A 22,111-nucleotide genomic window follows, 5' to 3' on the forward strand; every position below is an offset into this window, starting at 1 on the left:
GTGGGTGCGGAGAACTACATCCGAGCGACCGCAGTTGAAACGATTGCCAGAATGTAACGATAGAAAAATACATTACCGCGCTAGAATCTTTAATTAAACGCTAACAATCAATTGGACAGAGTATGATTTCAACATTTTTGCTGGTTTGCACTCATTGTCTCTCACTTGAACTTGGGACTTGTACAGCAATGGCGTTCTGCTCTCCTTGTTCATTCTGGCACCATCGCCCAAGTTGCTGCTGCAATTCGTTCACCACACATTTAATGTCAACAACTTTGTTCCACTAATCGCACCGTGAACCGCCAACGACGAAAATACTTACTTAGTAAATATTTAGAGGACCTCACATTTCATAGCTTCTTCGTGGCACGACTTTGTCCATTCGAGTTACAGTAGCTCACTTTAGTTGGCGGTTATAGCACAGTGTTATACTGGGAGGACAGCTTTAGCTGGCTGAACAGCCTAACCAATTTTATTTCAGCGGCCGGGAGCCCCCCCATCCCTAACTTTAATTGGCAAATGCCGCCTGAGCTCATAGTCCACAGATTATGGCTACCTTAACATCACAAAGTATGTACATTTCGTGGCTGGTTGTTCCCAGAATGTCGACCGTATCCGTAGTGTGAACCACACACTGTAGTGAGCAGTTCTTGAATTTATGAAATTTATTCTCTCCCCGGAGGGTGCTGTGGCCAGCCCAACATGTTTACGACGCGCCATCTTGTGAGTGGGTCGTTGTACCCTAGCAACGTCCAAGAGTAAACCAAAATAATCATTTTTTTCGCACGCTATACGAACTATTCGCACAAACGCTATCTGTATAGCTAACACTACGTTTGCGAATTGTTTGCAAGTGCATAGGAAATATGGTGCGGAGTTAGTCGGTTTATTCATCTTGAGGGGTACGAGAAAATCTTCTTCTCTCATATACCAGATTGCTCTGGCTAGGCCATGGTGCGTACTTGAAATATGGATTTGATAAACGGTAACAGTCGGCTTGGGTCGATGTCGAAAGCTAGGGATAAAGTGCAAGCACTCACAATCCGTTTACCAGCGCTAGCGTTCGCTGTATAGTTTATTTACAATAAGATAGTCATTCCACGATAGTAAAAGTCAAAGCAACACATTATATCTTCAACGCCGCGCATCTCATTGCTTTTCAAAAGTATAGTGCTTAAGAGTGCACCTCGTTGTACCCCATGTTCAATGCACATGTAACGAATACACGAAGTACATGAAGTAACCTGCTTTACCAACAGGTTCGTCAGCTATTTGTCCATTTTAACGGACGAAATCTTTGTTTGTATCATACCCACCCACCTTCGGATGGTGCTTGATCCACACGTTTGCTAATGTTGCATATACTTTATCTTTCTAAGAGGACGCGATATGTATGTACGTGGAAGCGGAGTTTACCGTGGAAGCGGAGTTTTGAGTCCCGCTCAATCTTGGGGGCTTGAGCGTCTACCGAGGGTTTGAACTTGTTCATGTACTCAAGCAGCAACACGTCGAAAACCTTGGTTGATATTCTTTCGTGGCGGTGAGTTCCTGTTTTTGCCTTTGCCCAAACTTCGTCACTTGAAACTCCACGTCCCTTAGTATCCTGTGGAGGTCGACGTAATCGAACAGTAGCCTTTTAGTTCCTTTAGGTATCTTCCTTCACCCAGTAGTCCTAGCTGCGGTAAGAAGTCTAGAGTGAATGTTCGCGATAGGGACAACGCCAACAAGAGCGGATCATACAGACCTGAAAATGTTGGTCACCAATCCGTGGATACGCTTACGGCAAATAAAAAAGAGGTGGCTCCTGATCATTCTTTGGGACTTCACTAGAGCGCACAAGCGCCAACCTTGCTCATATACACATACTTCTTCGCCGCAATTCAGCTCGTCGCGCACTCCTGGATAGCCTGGTGATCTCCTCCAGCTTGAAACACCAGGCGAACCATATTGTGCATGGCCCCCTCAAACGACTCCGCAACATTATCCATTTGTTCCTGGTTCTTCGTCAAGATTTCCTCCAGCTCTGCTTCGCTTGGGGTGGTTTCCTTTTCGCTGGTCGGGGTCCACAAACGGATTACATGCTCGATGCCACTTGTCGCCAAGCAAGCATCAAAAGGATGCGGCTGAACACAGTTCACGATATCCGCGTCCGCTTCAATAGCGTTCACCAGCTCTCCCGTCGCCTTGTCCCACACCAGTGCGCGTCCATCGTCACTCCCCGCGATGATGTAGGCGTCATTTTTGCCAAAGAATGAAGCCTCCTTGATGTCCGTTTGCACGTTGCAGTATCCAATGTAGCGACGAAGCACGTCACAGTTCACTGGCGTGCTGTTCACCAACTTACCCTCCCAGAATCCGTCATCGTCGTCGGGCAGACCATCTCCAGCATGATCATTCTGGTTCCCAGTAGGTTGCTCTTCCTCACTACTGCTGCTCGACTCCTCTTCATCAGACGATTGCGACACCCGGAAGGTGCGCTGAGCTGCCCGCGCACCTCGGGCAGGCGATGCAGTCCCATTCAAGAACGGCGCAACGTCTTTCTCGTGATCTGGATACTTTTCCTTGTATCGCTGCGCCTGCCATTTCGCCTGTGGCTCTCGCTTCCCTGCGCTTAGCGCACGGATGTAAGTCAATTCAACCTCGCGGTCATTTGGATCGAGCTCCAGCGCCTTCTTGCACTGCACCGCCGCCAGATACCCATCTGCATTCCACAGTCTCCCTAGATACGCCTTCGCGCAGTCGTGGTGCAGTTCTTTGCGTTGTGTCGCGGTCATTTCCACCACACCTCGAGCACCACACGCCACATTCAGCGACTTCAGCGCGCGCGTGTATTGGTCACTCATAAGCGCCTCTTTCCCTTGCTCGTGCAGCATCTGCACTCCTTCCAAATGCAGGTCCACGGGCAGATCTGGTTCATCCATGCGCGCGCCATTCAGCCACGATATGGGCTGGATCTGCGGCTCCGTCTTGTTGTCCTTGCTGAACACCACCATCTCCTTCGAGCCCACCTTGAACAAATAAATATGGTCGTTATGGTAGTTCGCGAGGATCTCGGACCCGTCACTGCTGAACTGGATGCTGGTCCCGTGGCTTTTATCGTGGAATCGCTGCTCCCTGCTGCTGCAATACGCGTCCAAGTGCAAGTGCGGGGGTGCGAACACCTCCACGGGCAGCGTCGCGCCCGCACTCCGCGCAGAGGAGATGTGCTGCTGCACTCGGAGCATGCGGCGGTCGTAGAGTCTGGTGTAGAAGTCCCCGCAGGCCAGCACCACCTTGGTCGGGTCCAGCGGGTGCGTGGTCATGCCCATTCCCCTGAGCACGCGCCCCTTCCTGTCCTTGCCCAGGTTGATGAGCACGCCCGAGGCGTCCGCCGTGTCGCAGGTGCCGCCGCTCTTGGGCAGCGCGCGCAGGTCGAACTGGAACACGAGGCCGTCCTCCGCCGCGGTCCAGAAGACCTTGGGCACGGCCCAGGACGTGCCAATGTCCTTGACGCGGTCGCGGTGCACGCGGAAGAGCTTGGTCGAGTCCGCGCGGAAGGGCGCGTAGTGCACGCGCACGTCGCTGTCCATGGCGCCCGTGGCCAGCACGTGGTCGTCCGTGCCGGGCACGAAGCACACGGCGAAGATGTTGAGGCGGTGGCCCGAGTCGATGACCTGCGCCTGCTTGTGCTGCTCGTAGCTCCAGATCACCACCTGCGTGTCGTCCGAGCCCGAGGCCAGCAGCCGCCCGCTCTCGTTCCACTGCAGCGTGTTGACGCAGCCCGAGTGGCCGCGCAGCACGGACTCGCACTGCAGGCGCCGCACCAGGCTGCCGTGGCCCTGGCACGCCGCGTCGATCACGCGCGCGTTGCCGCGCAGCTCGCGCTCCTGCAGCAGCCGCGGCAGGCTCACGGCCGAGTGGCTGTACTTCCAGTAGCGGCCGGGCCGCGCGCGCGGCGGCGGCGGCGACGACACGCGAGACACCTCCATCGATGATCGCTTCTCGCTTCTGCGGAATTTTGTATGGGTGATTGTATGGGACGCGGCCGGCTTCAAGATGCGTGCGATTGGCTGCGTGTGGGACGCCGTTTCGACCAATCGGCAAGCGGAGCAGCTTCAACCTGAAAAAGGCAACAACGTTGTGCACATCATTCATACTTTAGTAGTAGGACCCCAACGTAAAAAATACTTTACGCTCAACCACCAGCCAGAGCTTATGCTATTGCCCTTCTTGACACGCATGAGCGCCCGACATCGGGACTTGTGGCCAGGAGCGGAGAGCTTGACGATGGCCAGATGAGCGATACGAGCGAAGATAGCGGTGAGGTCGGCGGTGAGTTGTCAAAAGCTGAGCAACTCCGCAGCTGGGTGCGACGGCTGAGGCGGACGTTCGGCACGTCGTTCCTGCTGCTGGTGAGCACTGTGTACGCGGTGCAGGGCTTCGCGAGCTTCCGATCTCTGACAGTCAACTACTTCTTCAAGGACAACTTGCAGTTGCAGCCGGCGGAGACGCAGTCGCTGCTGACCGTGATGATGTTCCCCTGGAGTATCAAGCCGCTGTATGGCGTTATCTCGGACAGCTTCCCGTTGTTCGGGTACCACCGCAAGTCGTACATGATCATGTTTAGCACCATGGGGGTCATTGCATCACTGACACTGGCAATGCCACACCTGGTCACTACACCAGCCAGTGCCGTGCTGATGCTCACGCTGAATAGTCTGTCGACCGCCGTGATTGATGTCGTAATTGATGCCAGAGTCGTCGAGATGTCCAGGTTAGACCCGAAGAACGGGGCGAACGACCTGCAGTCGCTGTCGTGGGGTTCCTTGTCTGTAGGCGGGATGCTTGGGTCCTTTTTGTCAGGACCAGCCACGCACAACCTGGGCGTGCGTGGAGTGTTCTGCTTCGCTGCAGTGGGTCCACTTATGGTTTTGATTTTCTCCATCTTGATGCACGAACCTAAGACGACGTCTACAGCTTCGCTATAGCACGGAGGCATTGTGCTGCTCAAGGGAGCCGTGCGCTTGCCTATCATTTGGAAGTGTGCGCTGTGGGTGTTCCTGGCAGGCTCCATCAGTCCTGGTTACTCGCAGGTATTTTTCTACTTCACGACGGATGTTCTGCACTTTACGCCGGAGTTCTTGGGGACGATCTCGGCCTTCGGCTACATTTTCTTAATGGTGGGCACCATGCTGTACAACACGTGCTTCAAGGGCATGTCCTTCCATCGCATCTCCTTCATTGCGCAGCTCAGTCTGGCGGTGGTGTCGTTACTGGATGCTGTGCTGGTGACGCGCTTGAATCTGGACATCGGCATACCGGACAAGGCGTTCGTGCTGGGCGATGCCGTCGTCTCGGACGATGCCTGTCCTGGTACTCTGCGCTAAGCTGTGTCCCAGGGGCATTGAGGGCACCTTGTTCGCGCTGCTCATGTCGGTATCCAACTTTTCCTACAGTGTGAGCGAGTTCTGGGGCGCTATCGTCTGTGGCTGGCTGGGCATCGCCAAGGACGAGTACGACATGCTGTGGCTCGCCATCGTCTTGTGCAGTATCATGAAACTGGTCCCCATCGCATTCCTCTTCCTAATCCCAGCGACAGACCCTCAAGGGTACGTCAGCGCGTTGGACCTCAGTCTGTCCGTCCACGATGGCGCCGCGGACAAGGATAATTTCCCGAACATGGAGGAGCTAGAGGTCGACGATGATTGATGCTTCAAAAAGGCAATTGAGGAGTGTAACGTTAGTTCTCTACAAAAACATCTGATGTGCAAAATAGATACACTTGTCGAATTTAGCCGTCCAATGACATCCTTTTGCTCCGCCGTCTCCCCCAATCAGCGACCGCCATCGATTACAGCGAGATCAGAGATCGTCAATCACCAAGACGCCGAGATGTTGCGCTCGAGTCGCCTGCCCCACGGCGCTCGCTGGCACGCCCTGCGCTCCTCGTGGCGGCGGCAGCTGCCGTCGTTCATCAAGCTGCTCGTGGGCTGCTCCGTGGTCGGCTACTTCTTCTGGAACGTGTCGTACATCGCGCAGATCATGCAGTCGGGGGCGCCGGCGTTGCGCATCGACGGCCCGCGCGGAGTCGCCGAAGGGCTGCGCGGCGCCTTCGCGGACGTGCTGGCAGCCAAAGGCGTCGAGGAAGCCTGGTGGCTGCGACCCGAGTCGTACCGCAAGGAGGTGCGTCCATTCTATCAAAAAAAACTACCCGATAAAGTAATTATCCGTGCTAAAACATCCAAAATGGCGGATACACTGCAGAGTGGTTGCGATTTCTCGAAGGCGGTGGCGCTGTTCAAGCCCGACGAGCTCGAGCTCAACTGTGGCAATATGGACCAATTGGAACAGGGTGAGTTCATCGGCAAAGGCTTCTGGAGAGAAGTGTACAAGACCAAGTGGAACGGTGAGGCAATTGTTGAGTTTTGTGCATGTGGATTTATTATTTTATCTTTGGTAAATTATCTAAGTTATTGTTGTTGCTGTTGCTGATGCAGGCCATGACGTCGCCGTAAAGCGTGTGAAGGAGGATCTTTTGACTCGACCGGACATCATTCCTCGCCACGTGGAGGAGTGCGCGTCCATCTTCTCGATACGCAATGCGCCGAACATTGTGGGGCTGGTGGGCTGGTGCAAGACGACGGTGGTGGTGGAGTACATTCCGCACCAGCTCGATACGCTGCTGTTCGACTCGGACGAACCGGTCTCGGTTGGACGCGCGTTGAGGCTCGCTCGAGACGCTGCGCGCGGGGTCGCACAGCTTCACAACGCCCCAGGAGGTCCGTTCGTGCACGCAGATCTGCAGGCGCGCCAGTTTCTGATCAACGCCAACGGCACCTTGAAGCTGAATGACTTTAACCGAGTCAAGTACACGGGCCCCCGCATTGTGAACGGCGCGCACACAAGTGAGAAATGCACGTTCGAGACGTCGGTGGCCAAGGGAAAGTGGCGGGCGCCGGAAGAATACAAATTCAAGCCGCTGGACGAGAAGCTCGACGTCTACAGCTTGTCGATGGTGCTGTGGGCTATGCGAGCACGGGAGAAGCCTTTTCGGATGCTAGAGCGCGAGCAAGTGTACGAGCAGGTGCCAACAGGAGTTCGGCCGTCGTTGGAAGCCATGAGTGACTATCCCCAGCAGATGCAAGACCTGATCGTAAGAGGCTGGGACACAGATCCGAAGAAACGGCCAACCGCTACGGAAATGGCTGACGAGATCGATCGCATCCTGGAAAGCTATGAAGGCGAGAGATAGGACCACTCGGTCCTCTCGTCAGAATGATAGATAATGGTCATACATGAGAAGTCCACATTGGTATAGGTACGCAAAAACGACGCGGTAGCGTGAATAAACTAACTCTGCTGCGGATTTATTACGTTTACATGGGGCTTGTCGCGGTAAGCGGGTCGTCTTCAAAGTCGCTGAGCCACCACTGGAGAATATAGTTCTTCTCTTGGCAATAAGTTGTCACTGCTGACGGACCAACTCGGGCGCGGCACACGGGGCAGTGGTATTGGAAGAGCAGCCACTCAAAGATGCATCCGCGGTGGAATACGTGCTGACACGGCAGAGTTATCGATAAATCTGAACCGTGGCAACACTCGTCGGCGGCGTTTCGAAGCTCCACTTCATCCAGGCAGATCATGCACTGCGCTGATTCCGTCGAGTCCACCGTTGACGCATCCGAGTGGAAGCTATCCAAAAGCCCAGATTCGCTGCACTTCGACTCTGAAGCTTGGCAGTTGTCGATGAATACTTGCAGCAGTGACCGTTTGTCGTCTTCGAGCTGGACACCGAGAAATTTGAACACGTTTGTCGGCAGGTTCCTTCTAGCGTGGAGGCACTTCATGGCGCTACCAGGAAGCAGCACGCAGCGGAGCAGGTAGTTCACCACGGATTCAAACTTGCTCTTGCGGTCAGCGATAGTGCGCGAAGATCGCGAGATGATCGGTGGCCGTTTGTGCGGGAAGCTGGCCCAGATGAACTCGCGAATGACCTGGCACGAGCCGCTGCACTTGGTGTTAGGACACGTCCACACTTCCTCCACGCTCTTGGTAAACGCTGCGAAATCGGAGTAGCGGTAGCACACGCTCCAGGAGTGGTCGGTTGTCACGCTCGACACGTCGCACTTGTACATCACGAAGTTCTTGTTGACGGCAGTCGAAGTCACGCTGAATTGCAGCGGAAGTTGTTGGCGGACAGGCTGGTGGAGTGTCTTGATGCTCGAGACGCTGAGCGGCGGGACTCGGCCCTCTGCAGTCTGGAAGTACATGTAGAGCCCGGAGTTCATATCGAGGCTTGGTTGCTTGGTGGCGAATTGGTAAATGAGTGAAGTTGCTACTCAATAGCACCGCACCCCAATAGCGTCGCTGTCTCATCCTGAGACTTGTCCTGAGTGGGTGCTGGCGGTACCCAGCATTTGACGCGCTGCGCTGGGCGAGCATGCCAAAAAGCGCTCCCATGTGACAACACAACACCATGGTCCTAAAAACTTTGCTGCTCGTCGCAGAAGACGAAGGCTGTCTTCGTGTGTGAGTGAGTAAGCAGGTGTACATTGTTCGGCGGCGCCGGAACGCGTTGGTTACATGTTCTGTAGAATGTCCTCCGGTGTCCTCAGCTGACGGATCTTCTGCCGGCGATCCGATTCGCTCCGAGTTGGACCTCTGCTGCGTTTCTCGGTGGCTTGCCCTTGATTTCCTGGCAACCGCATGCGATAGTACATGCAGTTGGGCGTGCATGCAAGGCTCGCTGGCGGCGAGTCACCAGTGCTCTTCTGCCTGAACGACATCGGCGCCGAAGTGTCGTGCTTTCGGAGCAGGAACGCTCAAAGCTCCGACAGACCATCGCACTAAACACAGCGCTTGTCGCTAAATATCTTAATTATTCACGCAAATTAACTTGTCTGACACTAACAACCTTAGTTCGCAGTCGGATGGAGTGGATCCTCCTCAAAGTCCCCGAGCCACCACTGCACATGGTCCTTCGGTCGGCAATAGTTGGTCACCGCGTTCGGACACACGCGAACGCGGCACACTGGGCAGTGGAACTCGAACAGCAGCCACTCGAAGATGCACTCGCGGTGGAAGGCGTGCTTGCACGGGAGCACGATCGGCGGGCTGTCCGCATCAGTGCAACCGGATTCGCACTGCTGCTGGTGCTCGTGCTCTAAGTCCACATCGAACAAGCAGATCATACACTGAGCCGAATCGGGCGCCGAGTCCACGGTCGACGCGGTGGAGTGGAAGCTGTACGTCAGACTGGCCTCGTGGCCGTCCGTCAACGCGCTCTGGTAGTTGTCGACGAAGATCTGCAGCAGCGACCGCCGATCGGCATCGTTCTTCACGCCGAGGAACTCGAACAGGTTCTTGGGCAGATGCTGGCGTGCATGGAAGCACTTCATCGCACTACCGGGCAGCAATACACAGCGCAGCAGATGCATCAGCACGTTCTCAAACTTGCTCTTGCGACTGGAAATCGTGCTCGGGTTCGTGGACATGATGGCCATACGCTTCTTGGGGAAGCACGCCGCCACGTATTCACGCACGGCTTGGCACGACCCGGAGCACTTGCGGTCCTGGCACGTCCACTCCTGCTCCAGCTTCGTCCGGAAGGCGACGAACTCCGAGTACCGGTACGACACGCCCCACGAGTTCTTGGTGGTCAGGCTGGACAAGGTGCAGTTGTAGACGACGAAGTCCGTCTCCTGGGATGTCGACGCCACGCGGACGAGCAGAGGCAGCTCCCGCGGAACGTACTGGCGGAGCATCTTGAGCGAGTACGTTTTGATCCTGCTGCGCTTCTTGGAGACGCTGCGGCCGCTCTGGGGCGCAGAAACAAACGCCGAAATGTTCATGCTTGGTCGACCGAGAGATGTCTAGATACGCTCTTCTGGGACCCGGCAGTTCGCTTCATGCGACGGGGAGGCAATTGGAAAGTGACTCATGGCTGGCGGTGAGCGCCAAAACCAACGCCGACGCGCAAGGACCCGTTCATATCTCTCGTGCCAACCAGCGGCCCGACACGATCCGTTGATCGCTGGAGACCGAGTGGCTGGCGCCGCCAGTCGCGCGCGAACTGTCTTTTCCGGCAGCTTTCGCTAGATCACGCGAGTCAAAATGGTTGTCACGCTGGTGAAGGTTGTCGCATCAAGCAGCACGGCCGTGACGCGCTCGATCACTGCGCCCAATGCGCGCGCAGGAAGGGGGCAATCGCTCGCGGGCATTGGGCAGAGCAGACGCGTCACGCTCCAGGTGTTGTCCTCGGCGGCGCTCGTGGTCGCATAGATGGCCCCGGATCAATCCAAAGAGTGGAAAAGCCGTTCAACGATGGCGGCTCGAGGAATCTCCGACCGGCATGTGACTGCCGCTCCTGTTTCTTCCGCTTCGGGTGTCTCGGTCCGAGGCTTGGAATGCTCACACGCCAACTGGACCAGGAGAGTCGGCGTCAGCGGACACCGTGAGCGAGATGTGGAAGGGTCCATCCTCTTGATTTCTGAAGTTTGCAACGGGATGCGCCGTTATCAGGGTGCTTGGTGGACGGATGCCGCGCATCGCGCACTTGGTTGGTGGGTCACTCGTTGCACCACAGCGGTTGGCGATGAAGGGTACTGTACACGCACACGATAAACTCACGACACTTCGATCAAACCCATTTGTCTGGGGATTCCGTTGACGGGTAAGATCCATGGTCCCGATGCAAATCGAACCGTAAGTTGAGCGTTGTTGCACTGGTATGTAGCTACCGAAGTCAGACCAGAGCTGTTGTACGTAAATTCGGTGCGATTAAATTATTATAGTGAACTAAACTATGCTTTGTCTAGCGTGGAAGCCATTGCTTTGACAAAGGCATACTCAGTGTCGGGCTTCAGCGGGTCCTGCTTAAAGTTGCCGAGCCACCACTGCACCTGCTTCTTCGGACGGCAGTAGTTGGTCATGGCCGAAGGACCCACCTGCGCGCGGCACACAGGGCAATGGTACTGGAACATGAGCCATTCGAAGATGCACTCGCGGTGGAACTTGTGCTTGCACTGGAGCTCGACGGATGCGTCTCCGCTCTGCTCGTCGACATTCAGACCCACGTCCTCGAGGCAAACCATGCATCGAGACGACTCGGCGGGAGGCACTACTGCCGCAGACATGGACACCAGATCCGACGTCGTCGCCGACTTCTTCATGGAGCTCTTGCGCTCCAGCTTTGACAGGTCGGCGGTCGTCGCGGACTTCTTGATGCCGCCCTGGTGGTTGTCCACGTATACCTGAAGAAGCGTGCGCTTGTCCGCGTCGGCTTCCACGCCGAGGAACTCGAACAAGTGCTTGGGCAGGTTCTGGCGCGCGTGGAAGCACTTCATGGTGCTACCGGGCAGCAGCACGGACCGCAGCAAGTGGATCAGCACGTTCTTGAACTTGAGCTTGCGGTCCTCGACCGTGTGCACCCACGTGGACAGGATGCCGAGACCCTTCTTGGGGAAGGTCGCCTCGATCAGGTCACGCAGTGACTGGCACGAGCCCGAGCACTTGTCGTCGTGGCATGTCCACTGCTCTTCGACGTGGGTGCGGAACGCGAGGAACTCCGAGTATCGGTAGGACGCGCGCCACGTGTTCATAGAGGTCACGCTCGTGGTGGCGAAGTGGTAGACGGCGTGGCCCTCGTCCGCCTTGGCGGACGTCACCTTCACGCGCAGAGGCAGCTCGCTTCCGGCGCACTGCCGAAGCATCTTGAGCGTGTACGTCTTGCAGTTGGGGCTGTCCATCTCGTCGGCGTGGGCTGGCTTCTGGCGCGGCTCCGGGACGAAGTAGCCATTCATGGTTGGAAGCGGTGCTGGTGTCTTAGTGTTGGCGTTGACTTGACCAGTTGATGGTAAAATGCAGAATGAGCTGAGCAAACCTCCACTTCCACATCGCCGGCATGAGCGATGTGCGAGCGGTGCGGTACGGTCATCGGTGATGAAAGTTTTGCGTCGCGACACGTGCGCCTGTCTCTCTTCGATCCGAGCGTGCAAGAGCCAGCGATAGTCTCGAAGCGAGACACCCAAAGTGTCCAAATGAGACAGGGGCTTCGAGAAGACGGTGGTGCATCCATCAGTGGGCCCGCGCGATGAACACAACATCCAACCTACCGCACCAACCGGTAGATATGCAGGTGTCAGTCGCCGAGTGTCATCGCCCAATGAGCTTGAGAAGCTGTAATGGTCTAAGTCTACGTGGACAGCGCCCGTCTCGACATCGATCTCGTCAGCGGTTCCCGTGTCGACGCAGTACCAATCGAAGCTCGCCTCCAGATGTGTCACTCTGCTCCAGAGACGTGGACCAGTCTCCGTTCAACTCCGCTCCAAGTCACTACTTCGTGCTCGGCGCATCTCTGCTTGTACCAGGCTTCAACCTGGCTTTCGTGTTGCATTAGCAGCGTCTCCCCCTGGAGACGCCCCTCAGAGCTAGCTACCGGTACTTGTTGCTACTCGCTAACCTCAATTCAATGGCATTCTGTCTTTTGCTCAGTCAAGTACAAGTGGTTCACTCCAGAAGCAGTGGCCAAGCTGCCGAGCGATTGGGGCATTGGTGCGCGTCACAACTCTCCGAGGTTGACAAGGCCGACCATTTTGGCGATCGCCCAAGGAAACACGGAGGTCTACCTGCCTCCATCCATTCGCGATCCAAGCAGCCTGATCTCAGGTACATACACCTACGTCAAAGCACCGCCTCACCGCCTCACACTGCTTGCTGGTACGGTACCAGTGGTACCAGCGCTGGTGTTCTTTTGTAGATCAGCATTGCATCCGTCCATGCTCATCTATCAATGCTCCTGGGGGCTGACAGATGAGCGCTGTTGCGCGCACAGCTACACAGCAGAGATGGCGAAGCACTTGGCCCCAGTGCTGTATTATGCTGTATTATGACGCAAGTGGCGGCGACATTCCTTCTCCACATCCAAATCGAAACGATTAAACCATTGCAGAACCAAATGAACTACGCATAGCTGTGTGGGAGCTCCCGCTGACGGTACATACGTTGAGGGTGCATCCATCCATGGATTCGATCAAAGTGTCGTGAGTTTATCGTGTGCGTGTACAGTACCCTTCATCGCCAATCGCTGTGGTGCAACGAGTGACCCAACAACCAAGTGTGCGATGCGCGTGATCCGTCCACCAAGCACCCTGATAACGGCGCATCCCGTTGCAAACTTCAGAAATCAAGAGGATGGACCCTGCTGGTGTCCAAATTGTATCTTACCGTTTTGCTTGGAGCCACCGTTCATACTCGCCTTCCCACCAGCACCCTCAATCACGGCAACGAGCAGCTACTAGCTGTCACGAGAATATGAAGCACCCTGCAAATGCTAGCGTAGGAACCGCTCAGCACACTTGATGATATAGTGCAACGGTAAATACGCACTATGTTGCTGTATACAGGTAGTCTTTGGTGGGATAAAAACTCGGATCACTCGTAGCAGACCACCTTACGCTATGTCACCAGGATAAATGCCCACAGTACCGTGAGAACAGTAGCAAGACATACAAACTCAACACGAAAAGCATTGCTTGGTTGTGGTAAATAATATCGATTGAAGGCGATGACAAATTATTCTTTTTGTAAATACTCTAGTGGATGTGTCTGTATGCCGGCTTACTCGGTGTCGCGCTCCAGCGGGTTCTCCTTAAAGTTGCCGAGCCACCACTGCTCCTGCTTCTTCGGGCACGCGTAGTTGGTCATGGCCGAAGGACCCACCTGCGCGCGGCACATGGGGCAGTGGTACTGGAACAGCAGCCACTCGAAGATGCACTCACGGTGGAACGAGTGTTTGCACGGCAACGTCACCAGACCCTGCGGGCCCTCGGCGTGCACGTGGTCCTCCACGTCCTCCAGACACACCATGCACTGCGGGTCCTCGATCGTGGCGACGGCGCCCTTCTCCTCCGCCTCCAGCTCCAGCTGCGCCAGGTTGGGCGTCGTGGCCGACTTCTTCATGGAGCTCATCTTCTTCATGCCCACCAGCGACGACAGGCCCGTGTGACTCGCCGACTTCTTCATGCCGCCCTGGTGGTTGTCCACGTACACCTGCAGCAGCGAGCGCTTGTCGGCGCCGTCCTCGATGCCCAGGAACTCGAACACGGCGGGCGGCAGCTGCTGGCGCGCGTGGAAGCACTTCATGGTGCTGCCGGGCAGCAGCACCGAGCGCAGCAGGTGGATCAACACGTTCTTGAACTTGGCCTTGCGGTCCTTCACCGTGAACGACCACGTCGACATGAGGCCCGCCTTCTTGGGGAAGCACGCCTCGATCAGGTCGCGCAGCGACTGGCATGAGCCCTGGCACTTGTCGTCGTGGCACGTCCACACCTCCTCCACCTGGTTGCGGAACGCCAGGAACTCCGAGTACCGGTACGACGCGTGCCACCGGTTCTGCGTCGACACGCTCGACGTGGTGATGTTGTACACGGCGTAGCCCTCCTCCTTCTTGGTGGCGCCCACGTCCAGGTGCAGCGGCAGCTCGCTGCCCGCGCACTGGCGCAGCTCCTTCAGCGTGTACGTCTTGGAGTTGGGCCGCTCCGGCGCGCGCGGGGCCGGCTTCTCGTGCGGCTGCGGTACAAAGTACGCGTTCATGCTTGTTGTTGTTGTGTGGGTAGTGTTTGCTCGATGGCAAATTGCGGAATGACCTGCCAACTCGGTCGGTCGCGAAGGTTGTTAACCCGTGGATATCGCGCAGGCCCAAACTTTGGCTGGGCTCGGGACACTCCGAGACCTGTCCACGCGCAGATTCGTCGCCGAGCAAGCAACTGGCGGTGCAGACACGTTGGTTGCCCAGTCGACCCCCGCACATGAGACAGTCGATCAGATCATTGCGATCGTCGCCCCAAGCACCAAGCACCATCGCGTGACGCGCATCTCGGCCGGCGCTCCGCCAATCGCCAGGGAGCGAGCAGCGCGGTGGTGACGGCCATTGGCCCGCCGATGCGCGTCACGCCGGTCGCGGCGACAAGATTCGCCTCCAGCGATATACGCCAGCGATTTTCGGCGGTCGCTCATCGGCGGCGGCATGGCCATGCCACGGCTCAAATGGTGCCCCTGTGCTCTACAGTACGCGGCGGCGGTGACGACCGCCAGCTTGGAGATGCCCAAGCGGCACGAGCAGCTTTAGCTATCGATACATTTGCTGGCGGCGGCGGGCGGCAGTCTCTGATCCTCTCGCTGGCCGGCAGGCATCCATTGGCCAGCCACCGCCGTCTGGTTTAACGCCGTGTTGGATGGCGCGCGCATTCATGCACGCTCGATCGCCTCGAGTCAGTTCCTCGGCCGAGATCACTGATCTCTGCGCCGAGCGCGCGGGTCGAATAGCCAAGTCCATGCACGCCAGCGACTGGGCCGAGTGCGCCGAACCCAACGCCCCGCCTCGCCTCGAGCTCCGCCGAGCCAAACGAATCAGGCGGGTGTCAGCTCGTGGCGGCCAGGAAGCGAAGCCTCGCTTCGGCAGATTTTCCGCGGCGGCATCGTGTTGTGCTCCGCGATGGGAATGGCCGTGAATCTTCTGTCGTCACGAGCGCCGCTGTCGTACGTCGGTCGCTCTTGTCTGCGAAAATGTGCTGCCACCGCAGTCCCGCGAAGATTAACGCCGCGCCTCGCACCATTCAGAGAAGCGCAGAGTCTCACGCCGCTCGGCAGTCACACAGCAGGATTCTGGCCGTCAGTGACGACAGATCCGCGCCATAACGCCAGCCGAATCGTGGAGCACGCACCAACTTGGAGAGCTCGGCAAGCAGAGCGATCGCGATGCCAATCAAGCTTATTTTTCGTGACAAACTGTGTGTACAATATGTAGAGATGGACCATTAATCAAAACTGAAGTTGGCCCGGCTCTGAACAACTGAAGATCGAGCCAATTGCCACAGCGAATCAACCACATTGGCCCAAAGTGGTTGATTCCAAAGTTGGGGGCCCTCAAGAGCGCTGACGGCGAGTGCAGCATCAGTAGAAGCCTCGATGCAAATACATGAGGGAAACCGCAACATCAGCACCGGGTGGGTAAAATGACGGTGCAGTGGTCTCCTCCGAATCGATTCGCATCGCTGGGGCTCGCTTGCTCATAGATACACAGCGAACGAATTGGATGCTAGGGCCCAGCATCTGACACGCGGGCTGACTGCCATTGTCTGGGGCTTACCTGACAGCCATGTCGGCGAGAGGCTACCGGCGATCCCAACGTTCCGCCGATCGTGTCTTTGGCCCCGCTTCCGGCAGTCCAAAGTCTGGCTGAAAAATTCTAAATGGCATCGAATGTTTTTGTTGGTGAATTTATTCACAGTTTGCTGTATAGCACCCAAGATTACTGCCGACGAGTAACTTACGATAAAATAAATGAATACTATTTTTAAATGGTTTCTTACATTTAGTTGCACCGGGGCAGTGCTCCTAGAGGCAAACCTATATTAACTTACTTGGAAGCCGACATCAGCGGGTCCTCCTTAAACTCACCAAGCCACCACTGCACTTGGTTCTTAGGGCGGCAGTAGTTAGTCACGGCGGCAGGGCCAACCTTGGCTCGGCATATAGGGCAGTGGTGGTGGAACTGTGACGGGTTGGGCCAGACGAGCGGCCTGAACCCCAGCCTGGCGAAGAATGACGAATGCGAGGAGCGGCTGAGGGACGAGTGGGACGTTGAACCCCAGCGGACCCGGGAGACCACACGGTCGCCAGGATCTGCTGCACGTGTGCGGCAGGCATGGGACTCAGGACCTCGAGCGTCGAGCTCACTCTTGAAATAGACGGCGAGGGCGCAGAGGCCTCGGCGACAGACGCAGCTCGGGAGCGAGTTGCAAGACGAATGAACGGCTGTTTCGGTGAACGGGCTACTGGGCGACGTGGTGAGTGACGGACAGGAGAGCACTTGGCACTCCGAGTCTTCTGTGGACTGCGAAGTGAGGACGGGCACAGCGGTGGTGTACGTCCAAGTGGTTTAGAGGGCGACGAAGTTGTTCATTGCGTACGTGTCTAGGAAGTGCGTGTATTGTTAGTTAGTCAGCAGCGCCGGCTGCTACGAGTTTGTCTTAGTTTAAATAAAATTGGTTGCGTTGCCAGTCGGGCACGCGCCGGCGGGGTATCGGAAGTTCCGGTACCGACGGCCTGACGGACTTTGGCTGAGATCAGCACTGTGACGACCAAACTCTCGCGTGCGGAGACAACCAGCACGTTGCAGAACAGTAGCCATTCGAAGACGAGGACGCGTCACGCGCGGCGCATTTTGCATGATCGAAGACCTGTCGGGACACCGGAGGAAAATCCATCCCGTCGACCAGCGAGTTGCGATTCGTATTGCTAACTGGAGCTGACTGACTGCGATAAGCCCGTCGCGACCCGACACGCTTCTCCTGGTGGGTGTATGGACGAATGCGCAAAAGTCAGCGGAGTTCAGCACTTTTCTCTGGTGCGCTGGAGCGTGTGGTCTTTGCGGCCGAGGTCGACTGCGCGAATCTGTTAAACAGATTCGCGCGTCCGTTGTCACTGGATCCGGCCGCTTTCTCCCCATCCGTGAAGTCTTTTAACAGGCCCTGACATCCCAGCGGCGGCTGCCATGACGCCACCGCGCACGTGTGCTCCGCGGAATCTTAGGAGCCTGCTTGGAATGTCAGTGGCAGCCTGTCGTGCCGAATCTAAGGTGTGATGTCTGTCATTGCCAGCCGCACGCAACGCGGACGAGCGAAACTGAAGTTGATGGGCTCGGCGTATCTTAATCATTTCTGAAGTTGGCCCGGCTCTGCTCTATGTCGCTTTCGGCCCCACAGACGATCCCCGGACCGTCGGTGTCGCGAAAGAAGACGAGCGGCGCCTGGCGGCCAGCGCATACGTATGCGATGCATGCACGTGCGCGTTGGCATGAACGCCAGGCTTGGTGACCGGGCGCAAGGATCGGCACCGCTGCCACACACACGGAATGGCTTGGCATCGTCAGCAGCACAGTCGATCGGCTGCACCGCACGACTCGCCGTTGTCGTGCCGGACGCTGTCTTGCTGGGGTATTGTCTCCCTTGCCAATCTAGAGAGCCTGCGCTGTCGGCTTGCTTGCTCATCGCTGCAGGCACGATCTGTAAGTGGCAGACACGACTCGCGACATCATCAGACGAGCACAAGATCCAACAAAGGCCGACCGACCACTGTCCACAGTCCTCTCTTGTATTCCACGGATATTCCCGGCGGTCTTGAGCGCCAACTGCAGCCTGTCCTTCCTTCTCCGTCTTCTTTCTATCGACCTACGCATTCACCCAACAACGAGCCACGGCAACTGCTTCCTCCGCTGCACGCGTCCAGTCGTCTTTCCCCCTGCGCGTGCGATTTCCTTGCAACGTTCGCCACGTTACGCACTATCCACCTCCCGCCCTGGCTCAGCCTGATTCGAGGGGCAGCTCGCTTAGCACAGCACGATGCCGACCTTGTTGCCTTCCATCCGCGGGCAACGCCAGTTGTACAGGTAGTACATGAGGTCGCCGTCGCCGGGGCCGAACTTGAGCTCCTGCAGGAACTCCATGTTGTCCATCAGGCTCAACGCGTTGAAGACGTCAAAGTCCTCCTTCTTGGCCATGATCAGCGCGTCGTTCATGAGCTGAGTGAGCGGGACGGACGTGGCCACGTTGTAGAACGAGTAGGCGGCGTTGAGCTTGTTGTGCGTCGGGTGGCCGATGACCGTGGAGGGCAGGTGGTAGAAGCTGGCGAAGTCCGTGATCTTCTTGCTCTCGGGGTTCTCCACCACGTAGGCGCTGATCACGCCGTCGCGCGGCAGCATCCAGTGGGCCACGTCGTTCTGGTCGTAGTGCTGCACGAGGTCGAACTTGGCCAGGTACGTCTTGAGCAGCGCCGTGACTTGGGCCACGTCCTTCTTCTGCATGGCGCGGAAGCCGGGCGTGGCCGTGGCGTCGGGCAGCTTGAACTGCTTGATGGTGCGCGTCATGGTCATCCTGGGCGCGAGCCTGGAGAAGCCCACCTCGATGAGCTTCTTGGGGTTGAGCGACCTGTGGAAGTAGCGGCACTGCGCCACGGGCATAGGCAGCACGACGCCCGCCGTGTAGACGGCCTGCCAGATGTCGCGCAGGTTGACGCGGCGCGTGATCTCCTTGATGAGCACGGGCGCGAGGCGCTTGGTCCGCAGCTTCTTGTGCACGCATAGGAAGTTGATCTCGGCCATGTCCATGACGGTCGTGTACACGCGCGTCTTGACGGGGATGCCGCTGATGAAGGCCATGAGCTTGCCGGTCTTCTGGTTGCGCACGCCCACGTGCCAGTCCTTGTGGAAGCCCGGGGGCGTGAGCGCCCACATCAAAAAGTCGATCGAGTAGTCGAAGCGGAACATGTTGTCGTCGTCCTCGACGTAGTTCTGCGTGAGCAGGTCGTACACCTCCTTGGCCTCGTGCGCGTCCGTCAGGTCGATCTCGCTCCACGCGAAGCCCGGCGGCATGGTGTAGGGCTCCGCGCGCACGTCGACCACGCTCTTGGGCGCGTCGATGGCGCCGTGCTCGCGCGGGAACTCGTCCAGCGCCGGCACGGGCTGCGTCTTCCAGAACTTGAAGTCCTTCTGCGCCGCCGCGGCCGCGCGGTCGGGCGGCGGCGCCGTGGCCAGGTTCAGCTGCTTGAGCACGCGCAGGAACTCCTCCTGCTCCTCCACGGTCACGAGCTCCAGCTGCTTGTCGTCGGGCGTGGCGCCCGCGGCGGGCGGGGGAGGCGGCGAGCTGCTCATCGTCTCAGTCTGTGGCGTGACGGATCTTTTGTATGGGGGGCGGGTGACTGGCAAATTAGCCTAATCAAACGATGATTTAGTTAATTTGGAGAGACTTAATAGTTTTGTGGTGCACATAACTCACTTGCTTCGATTTTTTGTGTGTCGATTCCAGTGGTGTAGGCAATGGCTGATGCTCATCATGGCGATGGTGTTCAGGACGACGCTGCGTCGACCTCCTCCGAGACGACGGAGCAGGTGGTGACGGTGGAGGAGCAGGAGGACTTCCTGCGGCTGCTGAAGCAGCTGAACCTGGCGCAGTCGGTCCAGCAGGCGCACGAGCTGCAGCGAGAGCACCGCTTCTGGGGGACGCAACCTGTCCCCAGCCCACGTGACACACAGGACCACAGCATTACAGATTGTCCACATGGACCCATCGACGTCCCCCAAAAGACGCCGGACCAAGTGAGACAGGAGCCGTATCACATGCCGCTCGGCTTCACCTGGAGCGTCGTGGACGTGATGGACCCTTCTCAGGCCGACGAGTTGTATGAATTACTGACCCGCAACTACGTGGAGGACGACGACTGCACCTTCCGCTTCGACTACTCGGTCGACTTCCTGCAGTGGGCGCTCAAGCCCCCAGGCTACCGCAAGGACTGGCACATTGGCGTGCGCAGTACGCACAACCACAAGCTCATGGCCTTCATCAGCGGCATCCCAGTGCGAGCTCGAGTCGACGCCGAGTCCATGGCCATGGCCGAAATCAACTTCCTCTGCGTGCACAAGCGACTGAGGGATAGGCGGCTGGCCCCTGTGCTGATCAAGGAGGTCACGAGGAGAGTGAACCTGTGCGACGTGTGGCAGGCCGTCTACACGGCGGGCGTGGTGCTGCCCATGCCCGTGGCCCAGTGCAGGTATTTCCACCGGTCCTTGAACCCCAAGAAGCTCATTGAAGTGGGCTTCTCCCCGCTCCCGCCGAAGATGACGCTGGCCCAGACCATCAAGGCGCTCAAGCTGCCAGCACATACGTCCACGCCAGGCTTCCGGCCGATGGAGCGGACGGATGTTCGACAGGTGACGAGGTTGTTGAGGGAGTACTTGACTAAGTTTCAGCTTGCGGTGGAGTACAGTGAAGAGGACGTCGCGCACTGGATGGTGCCGCGCGTGGGGGTTGTCAACGCGTACGTGGTGGAGAACCCGGAGACGCACGAGATCACGGACGTGTGCAGCTTCTACCACCTGCCGTCGACTATCATCGGGGACGACAAACACAAGAAGCTCAACGCAGTGTATTCCTTCTACAACGTGGCCAAGTCGGTGACGCTCACGCAGCTGATGCAGGACGCGCTGATTATGGCCAAGAAGGAGCACGCGGACGTCTTCAACGCGCTGGACGTGATGGAGAACGTCGAGATGCTGCAGCCGCTCAAGTTCGGACCTGGGAGCGGAGAGCTGCAGTATTACCTGTACAACTGGCGCTGTCCACGGATGAGCAGTGATCGGGTAGGTATCGTGCTGTGCTAGCCGCCAGGACTGTATGAAGTGCAGTAGGTAGAGCAGCAAATATAAGCCTCATCTATAAGCGTTTGCTATCCGGCTAGTGCCTCTGTAGAAACTTGTCTTGTGCATCCAGCACGTGCCGATATTCAGTAAGATTTACTAACCGTTGTAGCGGCAAATCCACGTGCCCGAAGACCACACAACGAACGCCTTCAACTCATCCAAGTTGGTGCATACCCGAGGGTGGCAGGCCTAATGAGCGCGACGCCTTCGTAGACTACGAAATGCGTGAACAGAGTACAGGAATTGTCAAGAACAGAAGAGATATCAGTAGGAAGAGTGCTGTGAGCAAATTAAAACGGTATCACATTCATCTTAGCAACTGTTGTGGGATGTGCCGATGCCAACTCGCCCAATGCGCCCGTAACGCCACGAACATCATCGGCACGAATTCACCTTACCCAAGCTGATTTCCTCCTCACGTCACGACACGTTTGACCGTCCGATCACCAAACGCGCTCATTGGGGCCAGCAATAATTCAACTGCCTGCCGAGGTCTTCGACCGGTACTTGGTCCATGCCGCCTTGATCTCCTCGTGCCTCGATTCCAAGCTGGTACAAAATTCTTGTGGGTTCTTCACTTGAACAGACGTCTCCATCTTGAGTGGATTATCCGTCTTGATAGCCCCCTCCAGCCGATTGAACACGAGATCTCTGCAGCCTTCGTCGAACACCTCCACGAAGATCACCTAGGCACAGATGTAAAGCAAAAGTCGTAAGGAGGTTAGCCACGACACATACACTACACAAGCAAGGCCTGTCTACCTTGTTTCTTTCGTCGACATGCTGCATTTCGTCAACTTCTCCGGGATACATGCTGACCAGGGGAACATCGAGGTAGTGACCGTCGTAGTATACGCGCATTTCGGGAGACAGCACCAA

General features: G+C 57.1%; 7 protein-coding genes across 7 annotated transcripts; 2 read left to right on the forward strand and 5 right to left on the reverse strand.

Moving 5' to 3' along the window:
* Positions 1-1,773: 1,773 nt before the first annotated feature.
* On the reverse strand, positions 1,774-3,968 carry PHYSODRAFT_362273 (hypothetical protein; the record flags this gene model as incomplete). The annotated part of the gene is made up of 1 exon (XM_009538974.1): positions 1,774-3,968. The coding sequence occupies one exon, from the start codon at positions 3,966-3,968 to the stop codon at positions 1,881-1,883; it is 2,088 nt and encodes a 695-aa protein (XP_009537269.1). The 3' UTR covers positions 1,774-1,880.
* Positions 3,969-4,274: 306 nt separating this feature from the next.
* On the forward strand, positions 4,275-5,688 carry PHYSODRAFT_253930 (hypothetical protein; the record flags this gene model as incomplete). Its single annotated transcript, XM_009538975.1, has 3 exons — positions 4,275-4,892; positions 4,968-5,308; positions 5,379-5,688. 3 exons carry the CDS (start codon positions 4,275-4,277, stop codon positions 5,686-5,688), a joined length of 1,269 nt encoding a protein of 422 aa, XP_009537270.1.
* A 183-nt stretch (positions 5,689-5,871) lies between these two features.
* Positions 5,872-7,347, forward strand: PHYSODRAFT_565559 (hypothetical protein; the record flags this gene model as incomplete). The annotated part of the gene is made up of 3 exons (XM_009538976.1): positions 5,872-6,162; positions 6,244-6,385; positions 6,477-7,347. The coding sequence occupies 3 exons, from the start codon at positions 5,872-5,874 to the stop codon at positions 7,229-7,231; spliced, it is 1,188 nt and encodes a 395-aa protein (XP_009537271.1). The 3' UTR covers positions 7,232-7,347.
* Positions 7,348-7,355: 8 nt separating this feature from the next.
* Positions 7,356-8,249, reverse strand: PHYSODRAFT_319410 (hypothetical protein; the record flags this gene model as incomplete). The annotated part of the gene is made up of 1 exon (XM_009538977.1): positions 7,356-8,249. One exon carries the CDS (start codon positions 8,247-8,249, stop codon positions 7,356-7,358), a length of 894 nt encoding a protein of 297 aa, XP_009537272.1.
* Positions 8,250-8,894: 645 nt separating this feature from the next.
* PHYSODRAFT_306778 (hypothetical protein) lies at positions 8,895-9,830 on the reverse strand (the record flags this gene model as incomplete). The annotated part of the gene is made up of 1 exon (XM_009538978.1): positions 8,895-9,830. The coding sequence occupies one exon, from the start codon at positions 9,828-9,830 to the stop codon at positions 8,895-8,897; it is 936 nt and encodes a 311-aa protein (XP_009537273.1).
* Positions 9,831-11,636: 1,806 nt separating this feature from the next.
* Positions 11,637-16,524, reverse strand: PHYSODRAFT_288943 (hypothetical protein). The gene has a single exon (XM_009538979.1). It carries the CDS (start codon positions 14,569-14,571, stop codon positions 13,597-13,599), a length of 975 nt encoding a protein of 324 aa, XP_009537274.1. The 5' UTR covers positions 14,572-16,524; the 3' UTR covers positions 11,637-13,596.
* A 1,676-nt stretch (positions 16,525-18,200) lies between these two features.
* Positions 18,201-22,053, reverse strand: PHYSODRAFT_356056 (hypothetical protein). Its single transcript, XM_009538980.1, has one exon. It carries the CDS (start codon positions 19,685-19,687, stop codon positions 18,368-18,370), a length of 1,320 nt encoding a protein of 439 aa, XP_009537275.1. The 5' UTR covers positions 19,688-22,053; the 3' UTR covers positions 18,201-18,367.
* Positions 22,054-22,111: the final 58 nt, after the last annotated feature.

Source organism: Phytophthora sojae (assembly GCF_000149755.1).
Source record: "Phytophthora sojae unplaced genomic scaffold PHYSOscaffold_12, whole genome shotgun sequence".
Taxonomy (NCBI): Eukaryota; Oomycota; class Peronosporomycetes; order Peronosporales; family Peronosporaceae; genus Phytophthora; species Phytophthora sojae.